At 42.5% G+C, this 15,159-nt stretch overlaps 1 protein-coding gene across 1 annotated transcript in view; it reads left to right on the forward strand.

Moving 5' to 3' along the window:
- The window catches only part of COX7A2L (cytochrome c oxidase subunit 7A2 like), a 45,710-nt gene extending 35,290 nt beyond the window's left edge, over positions 1–10,420 (forward strand). The window contains exons 2-3 of the mRNA XM_085612806.1: positions 3,284–3,418; positions 10,114–10,420. Coding sequence (XP_085468932.1) covers positions 3,284–3,418; positions 10,114–10,257 — 279 coding nt within the window. The 3' untranslated portion in view covers positions 10,258–10,420. The remainder of the gene's footprint in view (positions 1–3,283; positions 3,419–10,113) is intronic.
- The last annotated feature ends 4,739 nt before the right edge of the window (positions 10,421–15,159 follow it).

Genomic DNA, 15,159 nt, shown 5'->3' on the forward strand with positions numbered 1-15,159 from the left:
GGTGCGGCAATCTGTATACCCTGCCACCAATATTCGCTTAGTTTTGCTTGTTTAGTACTCCAATATAGCAATAATCAGTGTTCAGTGGGTTTCCTAGTGCTCTTGTGCCACTGCATCTGCTGCATTATTCAGATCATGGCTCTAGTGCCTGCGAGGTAACTGTACTTGTGACTGTTTAGTAGTAAAATATAGCAATACTCTGTGTTCAGTGGGTTTCCTAGAACTTTTGGCCCCTTTGCCACCGCACCTGCTGCACCATTCAAATCCTGACCCTAGTTGCTGCTAGCACAAATGAGGAAATTGTTTATATACAGTAATAGATGCTCTGTGAAAGGGAACATTTGCAGACAAACATAAGTATTGTGTAGGTAAACATAAGCAGAAAAGCTTTCATAAAACATGCCTTTAAACCTATACAATTCTCTGAAACGAATTGCCACAGATGTCATAAATAATGCATATGCTTTACACATCAAAGTGAAAACCAAGCATTGTTAAATTGGGTTACAATATGGCTGGCACTTTCCTGTGAAAAGATCTTATCTTGTGCTTGACACTGAATGAGCAAAAAGCAGTGTAAATTTGCTATGTTAAGGTTGACACTGAGACCGAAATACAGTTTTGTACTTCATTAAATGCACTCACCAAAGTAGAGGAACTTTGCAAAAAACATGCAAATGTTTTATGCAGCTGAAGAACGAGATACCCTTTGAGATGGCGGTGTCTAAAATACAATTTTAAAAAAGGGCACATGCAGGCTACATGGAGAAAGTACGCTGCATTCATCTTTCCTATAAACGCTCTCCCTTTGAAGTCAGAGAAAGCCAACGCCCTACTGAAGAAACCAACAGCAGACCCCACTGATCTCAAGAACTTCCGCCCCATCTCGCTCCTCTCTTTTCCGGCCAAAGTCATCGAGAAGATCGCCAACAGACAGCTTGCTGCCTTCCTCGAGACTAATGGATCCCTCGACCCCTCGCAGTCCGGTTTCAGAGCCAACCACAGCACCGAGACCGCCCTCATCGCAGCCACCGACGACATCCGAGCCCTGCTCGACAACGGGGAAACAGCGGCACTCATCCTCCTGGACCTCTCCGCAGCGTTCGACACTGTCTGCCACCGCACCCTTGTCCAACGCCTCAGCAACACCGGCATCCAAGAAAAGGCACTGAAGTGGATCATCTCGTTTCTCGCCGGAAGAACACAGAGAGTCCGCCTCCCCCCGTTCCGATCGGAGGCCACCGAAGTCATCTGCGGCGTCCCGCAGGGATCATCACTCAGCCCCACCCTCTTCAACGTCTACATGAGACCCCTCGCGATCATCGCACGCCAACACAACCTCAACATCATCTCCTACGCCGACGACACCCAGCTGATCCTCTCCCTCACCAGAGACCCCGACACCGCCAGAACCAGCCTCCACGAAGGGATGAAAGACATCGCCGAGTGGATGAAGAACAGCCGCCTGAAACTAAACTCCGACAAGACGAAAGTCCTCATCTTGGGACCATCACCCTCCGCCTGGGACGACTCCTGATGGCCCCCAGCCCTGGGCACCGCCCCCAAGCCAACAGACCACGCACGCAACCTGGGCTTCATCCTGGACTCCTCCCTCTCGATGAGCAGACAAGTCAACGCCGTCTCCTCTTCATGCTTTCACACCCTCCGCATGCTCCGCTAAATCTTCCGATGGATCCCGACCGAAACCAGGAAGACGGTCACCCAGGCCCTCGTCACCAGCCGACTGGACTACGGAAACACCCTCTACGCTGGAACCACAGCCAAGCTACAGAATAGACTCCAACGCATCCAGAACGCCTCCGCCCGACTCATCCTAGACATCCCCCGACGCAGCCACATCTCCAGCCACCTGAGGGACCTGCACTGGCTCCCCGTCAACAAGAGGATCACCTTCAGGCTCCTCACCCACGCACACAAGTCTCTTCACGCCCTGGGCCCAAAGTACCTCAACGACCGCCTGACCTTCCACGCGCCCACCCGCCAGCTAAGGTCTGCTAGCCTCGCCCTCGCCGCCGTACCACGCATCCGAAGGGCCACCGCCGGAGGAAGATCCTTCTCCTACCTGGCGGCCAAGACATGGAACTCCCTCCCCATCCACCTTCGGCTGACCCAAGACCACCTCGCCTTCAGGAGACAACTCAAGACCTGGCTGTTCGAGCAGTAGCATACCCCTCCCCCAAGCACCTTGAGACCCTTCCGGGTGAGTAGCGCGCTATACAAGTGTTTGATTGATTGATTGAAATAAACACCAGGCTCCCACGAAAACACAGAGTGACACGGGCTGAATGTATTCCCAGGTCAACTTTCTGAAAGTCCCCAAGATGTCTTTTGAATAGCCAGACAGCTACGCTGTGGTAGGCGTTGACCTAAGAACAAGTATAACCATGCAAATGCTTAAATATTTAGTTTAATTCACAATCAATCATAGAAACGTTTTCTCATTTTCAATTCTGCTTCTTTATTTACAAATACTTTATTGATTCTAATTTATTAATTTTAAAGCTATTTAATTTTGCCAAACAGTCGCGGAGCCCCTAAGTAGGCCTTGCAGACCATCCAGAGTCTTCGGACCACATAAGAACCACTGCTCTAATAAACTATGGTTGTTGCCATTTATCTTCTTGAAAATGCTGCAAGATATTTAATAGTCCTTGATAAAACTTTAGAATCACATCTTGGTTTTTGTGAGGAATTGGCAAATTGTGAAATATTTCAGCAACTGCAGTTGACCCACCACTGTGGCTAACTTTGAGTGGTGCTACATCCAGTACAGTACATTGGACGTTACTGAGGACCATGTAGTGGAACAAGAGCTGTTTTGTACAATTTAAAGAGAATATGAATGTTAAATATCGCTCATGCACCACATCTGAAACCTATTTTAGGTTGAGGAAAACATCAATGAATACTCATCCCTGTAATGCATTTATTCAGTGTGTGTCGCCTCATCTCGATCTTTCTGTACACAATTAAAAGGAGCGAAAAACTATGGTTGAGGAGGAGGAGGAAAGCTGGCAGAAATGTCAACTCACTGTATCAATATAGTGTAATGTAGGAGAATCCTACTGATTTTAACTTGATGAATGGGTGTTAGGGTTTTGGTGTTTTTGAGACTCACTAAGAATCCCCTGGGCACACGCTCCCTGGGCGAGGCCTTCAAATTGGACTATAGTTCTTTATTTGTGACTACAGTTCAAAAGATTTTTTTTTTTCATTCTCTAATGAATAATTGCTTAGATATTTTTTCTGCTTTTGTCTATAGGGTTTAAAGCCTGCTGTTGTCTCTGATGCACCAGCTTTGGTTTTCGGCACACCTGTCAAATATGCCTCTGAATCTGGCACAACCTCCGAATTCCTGGGTAAAAACAGAGTTCCTGACCTACAAAGGTTGTTTCAGGTAAGAACAATACATTACTTATCTTGCACCATAATAAAATGTGTAGCATGCAGAAATTCTCCAAGACAAAGAATATTAACTCAATGTGAAATTTTCGATATCCAATTTAGGGCTATCAGATTATCTTTAATACCTATGTATGATGTAAAAAAAAAATCTATAATAAAATACATTTAAGATTTGAATATGTTATGTTAAATAACTTTAGACTTTGATTTGACTCTGATCAACATAATCTGTTGAGATCATCTGCATCAATGTTGAATGTGGAGTCTCGATGCAAGCTGTTTGACAGCTAATCTTGGACAGCTTTATGAAAAATCTTGTGAATTTAGAATAGATTGAATATATGAAGGCCACATTGTTACCTAAAAAAATAACGTCTTATTTGTTGCTCTTCTCCAAAAATGCTCTGTCAACATTGGGTTTTTTTGGGAGTTTTTGCATTTTCTTTTTTTTTTTTTTGCGGCCCTACTTCTGTATGCTTCCGTCCATTTACAAAAGTGGTTCAATGTCTTTGGGTTTTCGTCGACTTACCTAAAGCCATGACTGAAGCTGAATTTTAAGTGACCAAAAACTACATTAGATTGTCCTAGTAGCCAACCATTATCATAATTTGCATCTGAATTTTGGTGTCAGGCCAGTTCTTTAAAGCTTGAATAACACAAGGCAAATCAAGATGCCGCCATGAGCTCACTGAAATCCAAAAGACCCCCTTTATAGGCTTTGGCTTTCAGGTTGTTGTGGGGTCAATAGTCCAGACTTACTCTTTCGAGGTCGGTGTGGGGTTAGAACAGTTTCACTCATAATTAGAAGCTTCTCCAAACAATGTCATTTTATTTCGTATAAAGGAATATGCCTTTATAAATTACTTGGGGTTCTTCCAGTGAACACTTGCCCTGTGCTCAACTGGTGGGATTTTCACAGAATCTCAGTAACAATGACATATATTTAGCAATGACCTTTCACTAATTAATCTGATGCACATGTATCTCATGTTTGGTAGTCTCTAACAAGTGTTCAGAACTTCCATGGGAGTTTGGAGTGACTGCTTTGTTAGGAGCTGCCAGTGCCGGATTAAACCATGTGGAGGCACCTAGGCAGTCGAAATTTCGCCCCCCTCCTAATATGCTTTTAATTTTACCATCCAAAAACGTTAATAAACCTCTACATTACACGAATACCGTATTTTCTCTATAGTCATTAATGTAAAGTTTTTGTTTCTTTGAGTTGCTTCATTGTTTTCTATCTTTTGGAAACAATTTAAGAAAGCTTGATTGTAATATTCTTTCAAGATCAAATCAATATTATTTTCGTCCGATGTCGCGGGCCTCTAAAAAGGAGTGGAGCCCATAGGCCAGTGCCTCTTTTGCCAATTTGGTAATCTGGAAATGGGGACTGCTAGTTCTGTGACGGAGGGCACACCACAGTTAGCCACACATAATCCCTGTCTGTCATCCGGGTAATACAGACCATCGCTCTCCTGCTGGGCAAGCAGCACCTGAGGCTTACAGTTGCAGAGTGCAGCATAAGAATAATCTAGCTTCACTAATAGTCTTAGATGGGCAGAGGACAGAGCATCTGTGCAGCTTGCAGTCACCAAATTGGAAATAACAGTTGAAATTTCGGGCCTGGTCACAGGTGCTCTCTGTGATTATGGTCCACAAACAAGGGTGCTACTTTCAAGGCGTCACATGATCTCATCTGCATCTTGGTGATATTAGGGTTCACAGATGTGGTGGGCCATCTATAGCACCTGCAGACAAAAGCACAGGCATCAGTGGCATTAAGCAAGCTCTCAAGTGCAAGGTGTTTTGCTTCCTTTCCAGTAAAAACAACAGTTGATGGACAGAATGCAGAACAATGTCATACATTCACCCCAGTACAGAGATCTGGGCCTAAATCCATCGTTTTTTTGCTCACCATGCCGTTCCAGTTTGAACCCAGCCATATGCAAATCAGTCTTGACCCTGTGCCTCATGGGAACAGTCCAGCCAGAATTGCCAAGCCAGGTCCTCCCTGGACTGGAAACAAGCATACTAGGACCAGTTTCGGGGTTTCACCCCTCTTCAGCCAGGATAGCTTGATTCCAGTGGCATGGAGAGCACGGGACCCACTGGAATCAAGCTATCCTGGTTGAAGAGGGGTGAAACCCCGAAACCGGTCCTAGGATGTTTGTTTCCGGTCCAGGAAGGACCTGGCTTGGCAGTTCGGGCTGGACTGTTCCCATGAGGCACAGGGTAAAGACTAATTTGCATATGGCCAGGTCTACACTGGGGTGGCATGGTGAGCAAAAGAATGATGGATTTAACCCAGATCTCTTGACTGGGGGTGAATGTTTTGATTTGTTCTGCATTCCGTCCATCAATTGTGTGTCTTTTGCTTTCTCGCCCTAAGTGTCCCAGGTATACCCAGACGTGGGTCCTGGGCTCACTGTGCCACTGGATTCAAGCTATCCTGGCTGATGAGGGGTGTAACCCCTAAACCGGTCCTAGGATGTTTGTTTCCGGTCCAGGGAGGACCTGGCTTGGCAGTTCGGGCTCAAGACTGATTTGCATATGGCCAGGTCTAAACTGGGGTGGCATAGTGAGCAAAAGAATGACGGATTTAACCCAGATCTCTTGACTGGGGGTGAATGTTTTGATTTGTTCTGCATTCCGTCCATCAATTGTCTTTTCCTTTCCAGTAAGGCTCAAAAGCAAAAATCTTTTCTGCATGCTCTCTTAAGATGTTGATCCGAATTAACAATGGATTCAGTCGCTGGTCATGTCTGCTATATTGAGTCAAAATGTGAACACTGGGTAGGCAAGAGGGTCCCACTCATGGCCAGTCTTGAGGACAGTTGTTAGCTCCGAATATCAAGTTTAAATAAAAGATTGCCCCATGTCTTTAGAAAAGAACAATCATCGGAGTGAATTTCTTCTTAAAGGTAGCCACGTGACTTAAGTGACCATTTGGGGTTAAACAATCACTTTTTTCTTGCGTATTGTAGATAGATATTACCAAACATGCTGACTTTATGATGAAGAAAACCGGTCATAGAAAACATTCTTAATTATAAATCCTTATTTCATAGGTACAAAATCACGTCACCAGAATCTCACCATATGTTCCTATCTAAAAGCATTTAAAAAAAATACACTGCCCAGTAAAAATACAAACCCCTCTTGAATTTCATTCATAAATCCTGTTTAACATTTTATTCCATTTCTTTCTAATTCACAATATATTGAATTATGTAGTGTAAATGCGAAAAGTAATCTTCACTAACTTCCGATTCTCTTAACATGTCCCTGCTTGATTTAAATTACACTTTCATTCTCGACTAAATTAATCGTCTGCTATAATTTCCGGTTACCTAACTTTCAGCAGTCATGGCCAGTAAATGCATACTAAACTTCATAGGCATTATAGAAGCAAAGGTTTATCACACCTGGCACCCATTGTGTAATATAGTAAATTTATCACTCAAAAACATTTATATGTCATTTAACTTGCCTTTTAGTTAGAAAAATGATAAACAATATTACTTTGGCGCTTAAAATCTTTAGTATATGTACTTGGGGACTTGGTCTGTCAATACTGCTAAGAACGCATTACTGTCGCACAGTACAATATCGTAATGTTAGGAGCAGCAGAATATGTACTAAGGGTCTCGCTGATATCAGCCCATGTCTCCTATGACGAGGAACATATTAATCCCAGATTCGTTTTATTCTACAAAGTGCAGAATCAGTCAAGTGTGTTTTGAAGTCCCAGGTCTTGACTGTTTGTCACCCTGAGAAAACAACCCACCATTTGTTGATTGTAGCTGTCTTGCAACACCCTTCCCGATGTAACAAATAAAATAAAATAAAAAATAAAATAATAAAAACAGTCCTAATATAAAACCGGTATCCTTACTTTGTTCAACCGCTACTTCCATGTAAAAATGTCTTCCTAATGCCGTATGTTTTATTACCTAGGACTGATACAGGACCGCAGGTAGCTGAAATCACATCCTAATTTATTTACTCTAGTATTAAAAAAAAAACTTTTTGTCTTTAAATGTTAAACGTGTCCATGTTCCTCTTTACAATGGAAATCCCGTCCCCAAATGGAAGCCTATTAGCCCAAAATCAACAACATGCTCTTCTACACTCATCACTTTACGTTTTCGGATGTAAGCTGGACCTGTATGGATCACATTTGCTGCATTTTGGCTTGTCTTTTCAGTGAGCAAGTAACTCTTCCAGAAGGGCGCCACTCTCCTTCAACCAAAATGCCCTACATAGCTTTAACTTTGCCACATGCAAAGTGAACAAATGTGTACTCAGCACGTCTCATCTGTGGCGGCCAAAATAGACTGTCTGAAATGGCACAGTATATATAGGAACAGTTCCGCACGATGGCTTACTCTCCATTGAAATCACCTGAACTAATCCAGTTTCCTTATTGTGATGTGATGTTATATTTAATTAAAGAATGTTTTGTATGACCTGTTTTTCCAGTATACTCATCATTGGGTCATGGTGTGTGGCAATATAGGTTCCCCCTGATCTTGAATGAATGCTGGTATTTGGTCTGTTAAAGCTCAAAGCTCAGGATACAGAGGCGGCATCCACTCAGCGTTTCCTATGAGGCGAGTGCCTTATGGCCAAACCACTAGGACAAAGTTCTGCTCCAAGGTCGCATCTGGACCTGCTGGAGCTGGATCCTATGTTCAGCCACATCAGAAAAGGTCATTCCGGGGAATTCTTATTGAAAGACCGGCAGTGCACTTGGCTCTGCAGTGAATTCTCGAGGGAAGGGGATTGTTACACGAGCAGCACTGGGGGACATTCAGGAAATAAGAGATCACTATCACGGAGTACCAAAACCTGCTGTAGCACCCTGCAACCTTGGGGGCTTACTGCATACTAGGCATATACAGCGGGACCCTATCCTCCGGGTGCCGCCTCGCATGTATTCGAGCACTCACACTTTATCTGGTATGTAGAGAAAATCTAGTCAACACGCTGTGGGTGAAATTAACTCCATTAATTTATGATTAGAAAATCATATAACCACTGTTTGGCTATTGTTTATTAGAGGTTATTGAGGTTACCACTGCGTGTCTCAAATGGATATTCGGTCACATTCTGCCTACTTGGACCTTTCTCTTCTAAGCCAGGGTAAAACATGTGGCTCTAATTATGCCCAGTAAGCAAATGTATTTTAACCTTTTGTTTTTCTAAAGTTTCTTTTAAATTAACCCGAAGACTTGTAAAGTGATGGTAGAGAATTGTTAGTGATGTATAATGTTCACAGCGCTGACGATGAGAACAAATTACACCAGGAGTCCATATATTGTGCGTTAAGGGATGATGTCAGAACAGGATCAGTCATGATCGATGAAGTCATGGAGAGCGACATCATGAGGAGTGGATCAGTGACAGCCTATGCGTTACTTTTGACAAGCTGCGCCCCCATAGAGATGGGTCATGAGGACACGTGATGCATTTTTTTGACTTACTGAAACAACCAAAATTATACTCTATTTTAAGTTTGCATATTGAGATAAGGCACCTACTTCAGAGATCTGCATATTTCCAGCATGTTTCATGATGTAATCTGGTAAAGTAACTCACTAGGGTAATGCACTTGCTGTAGAGACCTGTGTGCAATTTCTGGTCAACTATACAATTGCTTAAACTGTTAATGTACCTTAAGAAGAGTATAGCGTTTAACATCTGTGTCGCAAATTTGTAATTTGTGAAAAATAACTCCGAGGTTTAATGCCTTTGCTGAACTCCTGTTACCCGCAGGTCACACGTTACAAGGCAGGCAATCCAGCTCAGTAAGTTATTAACCCACATTAAGCAGCTGCAGAGCATACATTTGAAACGTTTCAGGTTTCATCTTAATCTTTTTTTGTTTTTTTATTGTAAGGTTGATTAAACTATTTTTGTGGGAATAGCACATAACACTTTATAGTAATTGCTGTGAAAATAGACATTTTATTTGTGTAGTTATACAAACAAATAGACATAACCTTTTTTTAGAGTATGCATATGCCTGTAGTTCACATAGAGCTTGAAAAGTCAAAAAAGGCTTTAACATCTTTTTTTTTCTGAGTAACTTGTGAAGTGAGGCACTGAGTGCCGTTTAGCCTTTAATGAACATTTATCTGAGCTCTGCAGAGATATTTTATCACTCATTGTAGTCGAAATAAAGATATTAAAGTAAAAGATATTCGATTATAGCTTTACTCCTTTGGACCTCCAACTGCTACTCGCCAAAATAAGACGGAAGAAAGAAGTTACTGATTGCATTTTTAGTTGAGGCGTTTGTGCTGGGCCACAAGTTAAAACCACCACCTGACTGCTCCTGCACACTGATGAGTGGTTGCTGTATTCCTGGTGTATGCAAACTGCAACAGATCACAGTCTGGCCAAATTGTGCAGGCTAGCTGAGACCTGGTTCTTGGACAAAGAATGCGTTGGAACCTGGATCCAACTCGCTTAAACTGGATTCCAGCAGTGCTTGTTAGTCTGTAGGCCTGTGAGCATTAAAACATTTTTCAACGTTTCGCTCGGTGGATACAATGTATTGCCAATCAAATCAAACAGTAACCAAATGCACGTCTTTCATTTTTCCAATTCACTATATAAGTTTCGACACTTTGTAAACCAATTCCCTGATGGTGCGTCATGTATCTCTTTACCTTTCTCTAGACTTCTGATGGATTGCCAGTGCATCTAAAGCGAGGAGTTCCAGATCGACTGCTATATCGCACCACTATGGCATTAACCGTTGGCGGAGCCATCTACTGCTTGGTAGCACTTTACATGGCCGCACTACCAAGAAACAAGAAATGAGTCAAGAATTGAAGCTGAGACATCTGGGCTTTGTGGCAAATCTTTCCACAAAGCTACCTGTATTTATTTGAAATTGCCTCCATTTCCATTGTTCCTATTGTTTGATATCATGTTTCTCAGATGTAATTTACCTTCCCGGCATAAAGAAATATTTTACCAAGCACATTTATTGCCATTTATTTCAATCGTTCATGGATATTGCATTTGTCCAATTGTATTTATCGTTCTTTATCAGCCTTCACATTCCGTGTGGCAGTTGAGGCATAGTGATTGATTGCTAGTTTCTCACCATTCATGCTGCTGATTAATGTGACATTGGCCTCATCAATGTTTTTGTGCTAGTAGTGGCTTTCAAAGACACTGATGAACATATTTTTTTTCTAAAGGTTTGTTACTTGTGCCTTCATACTTCTTTATTTACAAAATTAAATATTCCAGTGCATTGTTTACTATAGCCTGTCAGCTGGGTAGAGGTGGTAGGCCGTGTAGTAGGTACACTATTTGAATTTGCTGATAAATGTCCTACTTTCTCAGCAGTCCGAGATGCAATTCTGAAGAAATCAGTGGGATTGATTCCATGTAGCTGGTTTCCAGCTCAAACCACCTGAAAACCCACCACTCAAAAGCTATAGGGGTCCTGTCCAAGTCATTGATGGTGTTCATAGAGTTTGTGTGTTAACAACCCAACAGGAATCTGATGGCCTGTTTGATGCACGTCTGTAGGAGACGCCTTAGGGTGCAAATTGGTGACAAAGGTACAGGACATTGGAGGGGGATTGTTGATGCTGTCATTAATGCAGTACCCAGAGCACTAATCCCAATTCTCCAAGTAACTCTCAACATCAAGGCTACCTCCTCATAGCCTCTAGATGCTACATGGAATAACAGAGCCATGTGGTTGGTTAACCTTTCACTAGGCTGGCTGAGAGTGGTGTTCTGGTATAAACTGAACTGATCAGGGTTTATCTTGTTTTAAGAAGGTGTGGGAACTGGCAAGATGTCAAGCCAACCAAAGGCTTTTTAAAAAAAAAAACCAACACTGTTCAAATCAAGGCAGAATGCTTCTTTTGGACTCTTCTAATTTTGCACAAAATAGGAAAGGGTATGACACAAAATGGAATGTGAATTACATCAAGACTCCCTCAGCCAAGGCCTTCCGTTCTTAGCTGAAGATCAGCAGATGCAGAGAGGTGGTGGTTTAGGAGTAGACAGTGAGTAATCCCTAGTACTAGCTTGAAAGCTTGATACAAGCAGTGTGCGCTTCGTCCAGGAAACCTAATCTGTTTCTCCAGCACTTGATTTTTCATAACTTTTAGAATTCCCTGTTATCACTCCTGAAGTGTCAGGCAACTGTAAATAACAGTGAACTGTGTTTGATGGCTATAAACGCAACAAATGTTATTTTTTATTAGCACATCTACCTCAGTTGAAACAACCCAAACTTCAGCCAAAACAACCCAAACTTCATCCAATGTGGTGGAGATGCTGAGCTCTCTGCTTCACTTTGTTGCCTCGCATAGCTCAGATTGTGTGTGTGTGTGTGTGCGTGTGTTTGTGTGTGTTTGTGTGTTTGAACCGGCCCTAATCTCCCATAACTCTGAGTTGTTTATGGGTTATTCTAGGATTTTCATCTTCTGACCCAGGTGGCACTGCCACTACAGCAGAGAAATGTCCCTTACCAACTTTATGAACATATTTTGGTAAAGTCTCAGCACAAGGCTCAACAAAACTCTGCTCACCCCTAGTAGCTACAGCACAAGCAGCAGGCAAATCCCCAGAGAAATGTGTGTTCAGTTCAAGCCGTACCAACAATTTTAAAGTCAAGTAAAAAAGAAAAATCCAAGCTTCCAAATGAATGTTAAAAAAAAAGAGAGAGAGAAATGTAACACAAATAATAACTTTTAAGGAGAAAGAGCCTATCAAAGTAAAGCACCAATTTAAAGTCCTAATTCACAGTTGATCAAGTCCTAGGTGTAATGTCAGGCAAACTGCCATGGAGTGGAGACCGAATTCACACTGTAGGTCCCCAGTCAAAATCTTTACCTACAGATTTAGTTTCTGTGATGCAGGACATGGTCCAAGGCTGAAATTGGTGAGTGTCTCTAAAAGCCTGATGAATCATCATCAAGATACTTCTGAAGACTTTGGGTTTGGTGCCAAAAGCTCACTGTGGGACAACACTGGATTTCGTGACCACAGAGGTCACTCTACTACAATAGGTTTGCCACCTCGTTACGGTTCAAGGTTTTACCGCTAGATTTAATCACGTTTCCTTCTCAAAAGCCTCTAGTGGAAGACGGCTAGATCCTGCAGCTGGGCATAGATTCACACGAACAGACACCTTCATTGCGGCAAAGAGCTCAGAGTGGGACAAACCTGTCTTTTCCCCTGCTATAGTATGAATTCCCTAAGCAAGCTTCAGCACTTTACCGTGTTCCCCTGAATGTGTAAGAAATGAGTAAACCCTACAACTGCCTGGCAAGTTCCTCCAAGTCACTCCTGCGGCATCATTTTCTCAGAGCAGGTTTATTGTTCAAAGACAGAATCCCAAAGCTGGGAAAAAATTAAATGTCCCTGACACGCTGGACGTTTTCTCCTAATGTATTGGGGTCATTTTTTTGTCTTACTGTTAAGGATTGGCAGGAAGTTCTTGGCACTCCCAAACAGAATAAAAAACTACAGGTGAACATGTGCCCTAGGTAGGATAGATTGAGGGTGGCAGACAGATGTTCATGACATGACCGTGCTCCCCCTTCTAAATACAGCGGTAGAACCATAAGTTTGGCAGACAAGGTACTCTTGTGGATGATTACCCTATGGGCTAAACTCTAAATAAACCTGTTAAGTCAATTTGAGAGCACTCTATTCCGAATATTTAGTGTGCCTCTTTTTTAAAAAGTATATATTAAGCACTTCACTCCAAAAGCTTACAAAGCCCACAAGGCCCTTTTTCTGTTCCATGTATAATTGCAGTGCTTTTGGACTGCAGCCCATCAGACCCTTTATGGAGCTCCTGGCATGTAACACCCTTGGGAATTGTGCATTTCTTGCACCATCCACCGGGACCTTACAGGAAAATAGACCAATAGGGTGAGAACAGTTTTATCAGGGCTGGACTGGGATCGAAAATCAGCCCTGGCAATTACGTCTGACCAGCTCCTTGGGAGATGGGGGTGGGTGGTCTTGCAGTCAGGAACACTGCTGTCGTGCTTTTCACAAGAGGGCAATTTTGCAGCACAGCTTCAAAGCCAGCCTCCATTAACAAAACCGGCCCCCACCCTTCTGGTCCACTGGGGAAATGTCCGGTGCCCGCTACGGACAGTCCGGCCCTGAGGGCCATAACACATTCACTGTGGCACAGTGTAGGATTGTAACGGTACAGAGTCAATGCCCGTAAGAATGGGGTCCTGATAAAAGCAAAAAATCTGGAATATTCACACAAAAAAGGCAGCTTCTCTATATTTACTATCTAGCTAAAGTCAGAATATATTTCGATAGTAAAGCTTTGTAAACAAATTTGGTTAAAACATTCAGATAAATGGATCTGCTTAAAAGGCAAGCACTGGAAAAAGGCAGTAGTGTTTTTTCTAAGTTCAAACATTTCCCACACATTTTGTTAGCTATACCACCTTGAGAAAAAAAAGTCAAATCTTCAGGATTGGCTTCTCGGATCATGATTCATGGTTTTCAGTTACCCGAGGTCTCCCACAATTCGTATTTCAGGCCACTGCAAATGTTTTCTTTAAATTGGTTCCCTGTCATTCCCCACACCAGATGACAACTTCCTCTTTCCTCAGACATTCTGATACCTGTCTTACAGGCAGGAATTCTGCTTGGACACACAGGAAAAATTCCCTGTTGTGTCTGAGTCAATAGAATTCTTTCGGAAGCATTGGTGCCACAGGTGATGGCCTTTTTTGGCAGGCCCTGGTCCCCATTAGGCCCATTAGTCAGCGTGAAGCTGTCACAAACTGCCCTGAGAAGTTAGGGTCGAAAGTTTCAAGGCACCTGCATTTTTTCTCTTCAGTAAAAGACAGGGATATTGTCTCTTCAGTTCCAATCTGAATATCTCCTTTCATCGGGCATAGTTGGGGTTTTAAGGGTAAGAGTGTGACACATTTCCTTTGCTTATAACTACCAATTCTCTATATCTGTTCTCTGAAGCCCTACTCTGCCCACATCAGCCCATTAAGTTTCGAAGGCCTTCTGTAGTGCTTGGCTGAGATGACACCTGTTTTGCTTAGTTGAGTTGCTGCAGAAGTCCACAAAAACCCAAATGTCAATTTTTTCAGTATCCTGGAACCCGTTTCTATGAATTGGGTTTGATAACTATAACTGTTCAAACGTTAGAAAAAGTTTTACGTTTATAAAGCAGTTGAAGCGTCATGCTGCATGGCTCCTGGAAAACATGCATTTCTTAAAACTACATGTCACATTTTAAAGTGCAGGTTGGAAAAGTGCGCTGACAGTTTACTTATGGGATTGAGAGATGGGCAATTTGAAAAACACCTCTGCATTCAATTGAGCAGAATTGGCTGTGCTCTTTTAAGAAGCTGCAACTAGGTCAGCTGTCAAAATTTCAGATGGCCAAACTAAAAAATGGTTCAGGGGGAATAGAAGAAGATGGGTTTATTCAGTAGGTGTTACTGAAATAATCGATTGAGCGAGTCTCTCACGTCACCATAAATCTCAACAATGTTTCCTTATAATTCACCACTAATTCTTTTTGGGTTCCGAAGTACTGTGCTACTCAATAAAAAGCGCTTAGAAGCCTCCTTATGGCTAGTAAGTGCTATATAAATGCAATTACAATATTGAAGTATATGTCATAGCTGAAAAAAACCGACTACTTTCAAAATCTGGACAACGCCTGTTTTAAGAATGTTTTGGTGTAAATTGAAT

Source organism: Triturus cristatus, chromosome 6, assembly GCF_964204655.1.
Source record: "Triturus cristatus chromosome 6, aTriCri1.1, whole genome shotgun sequence".
Classification (NCBI taxonomy): domain Eukaryota; kingdom Metazoa; phylum Chordata; class Amphibia; order Caudata; family Salamandridae; genus Triturus; species Triturus cristatus.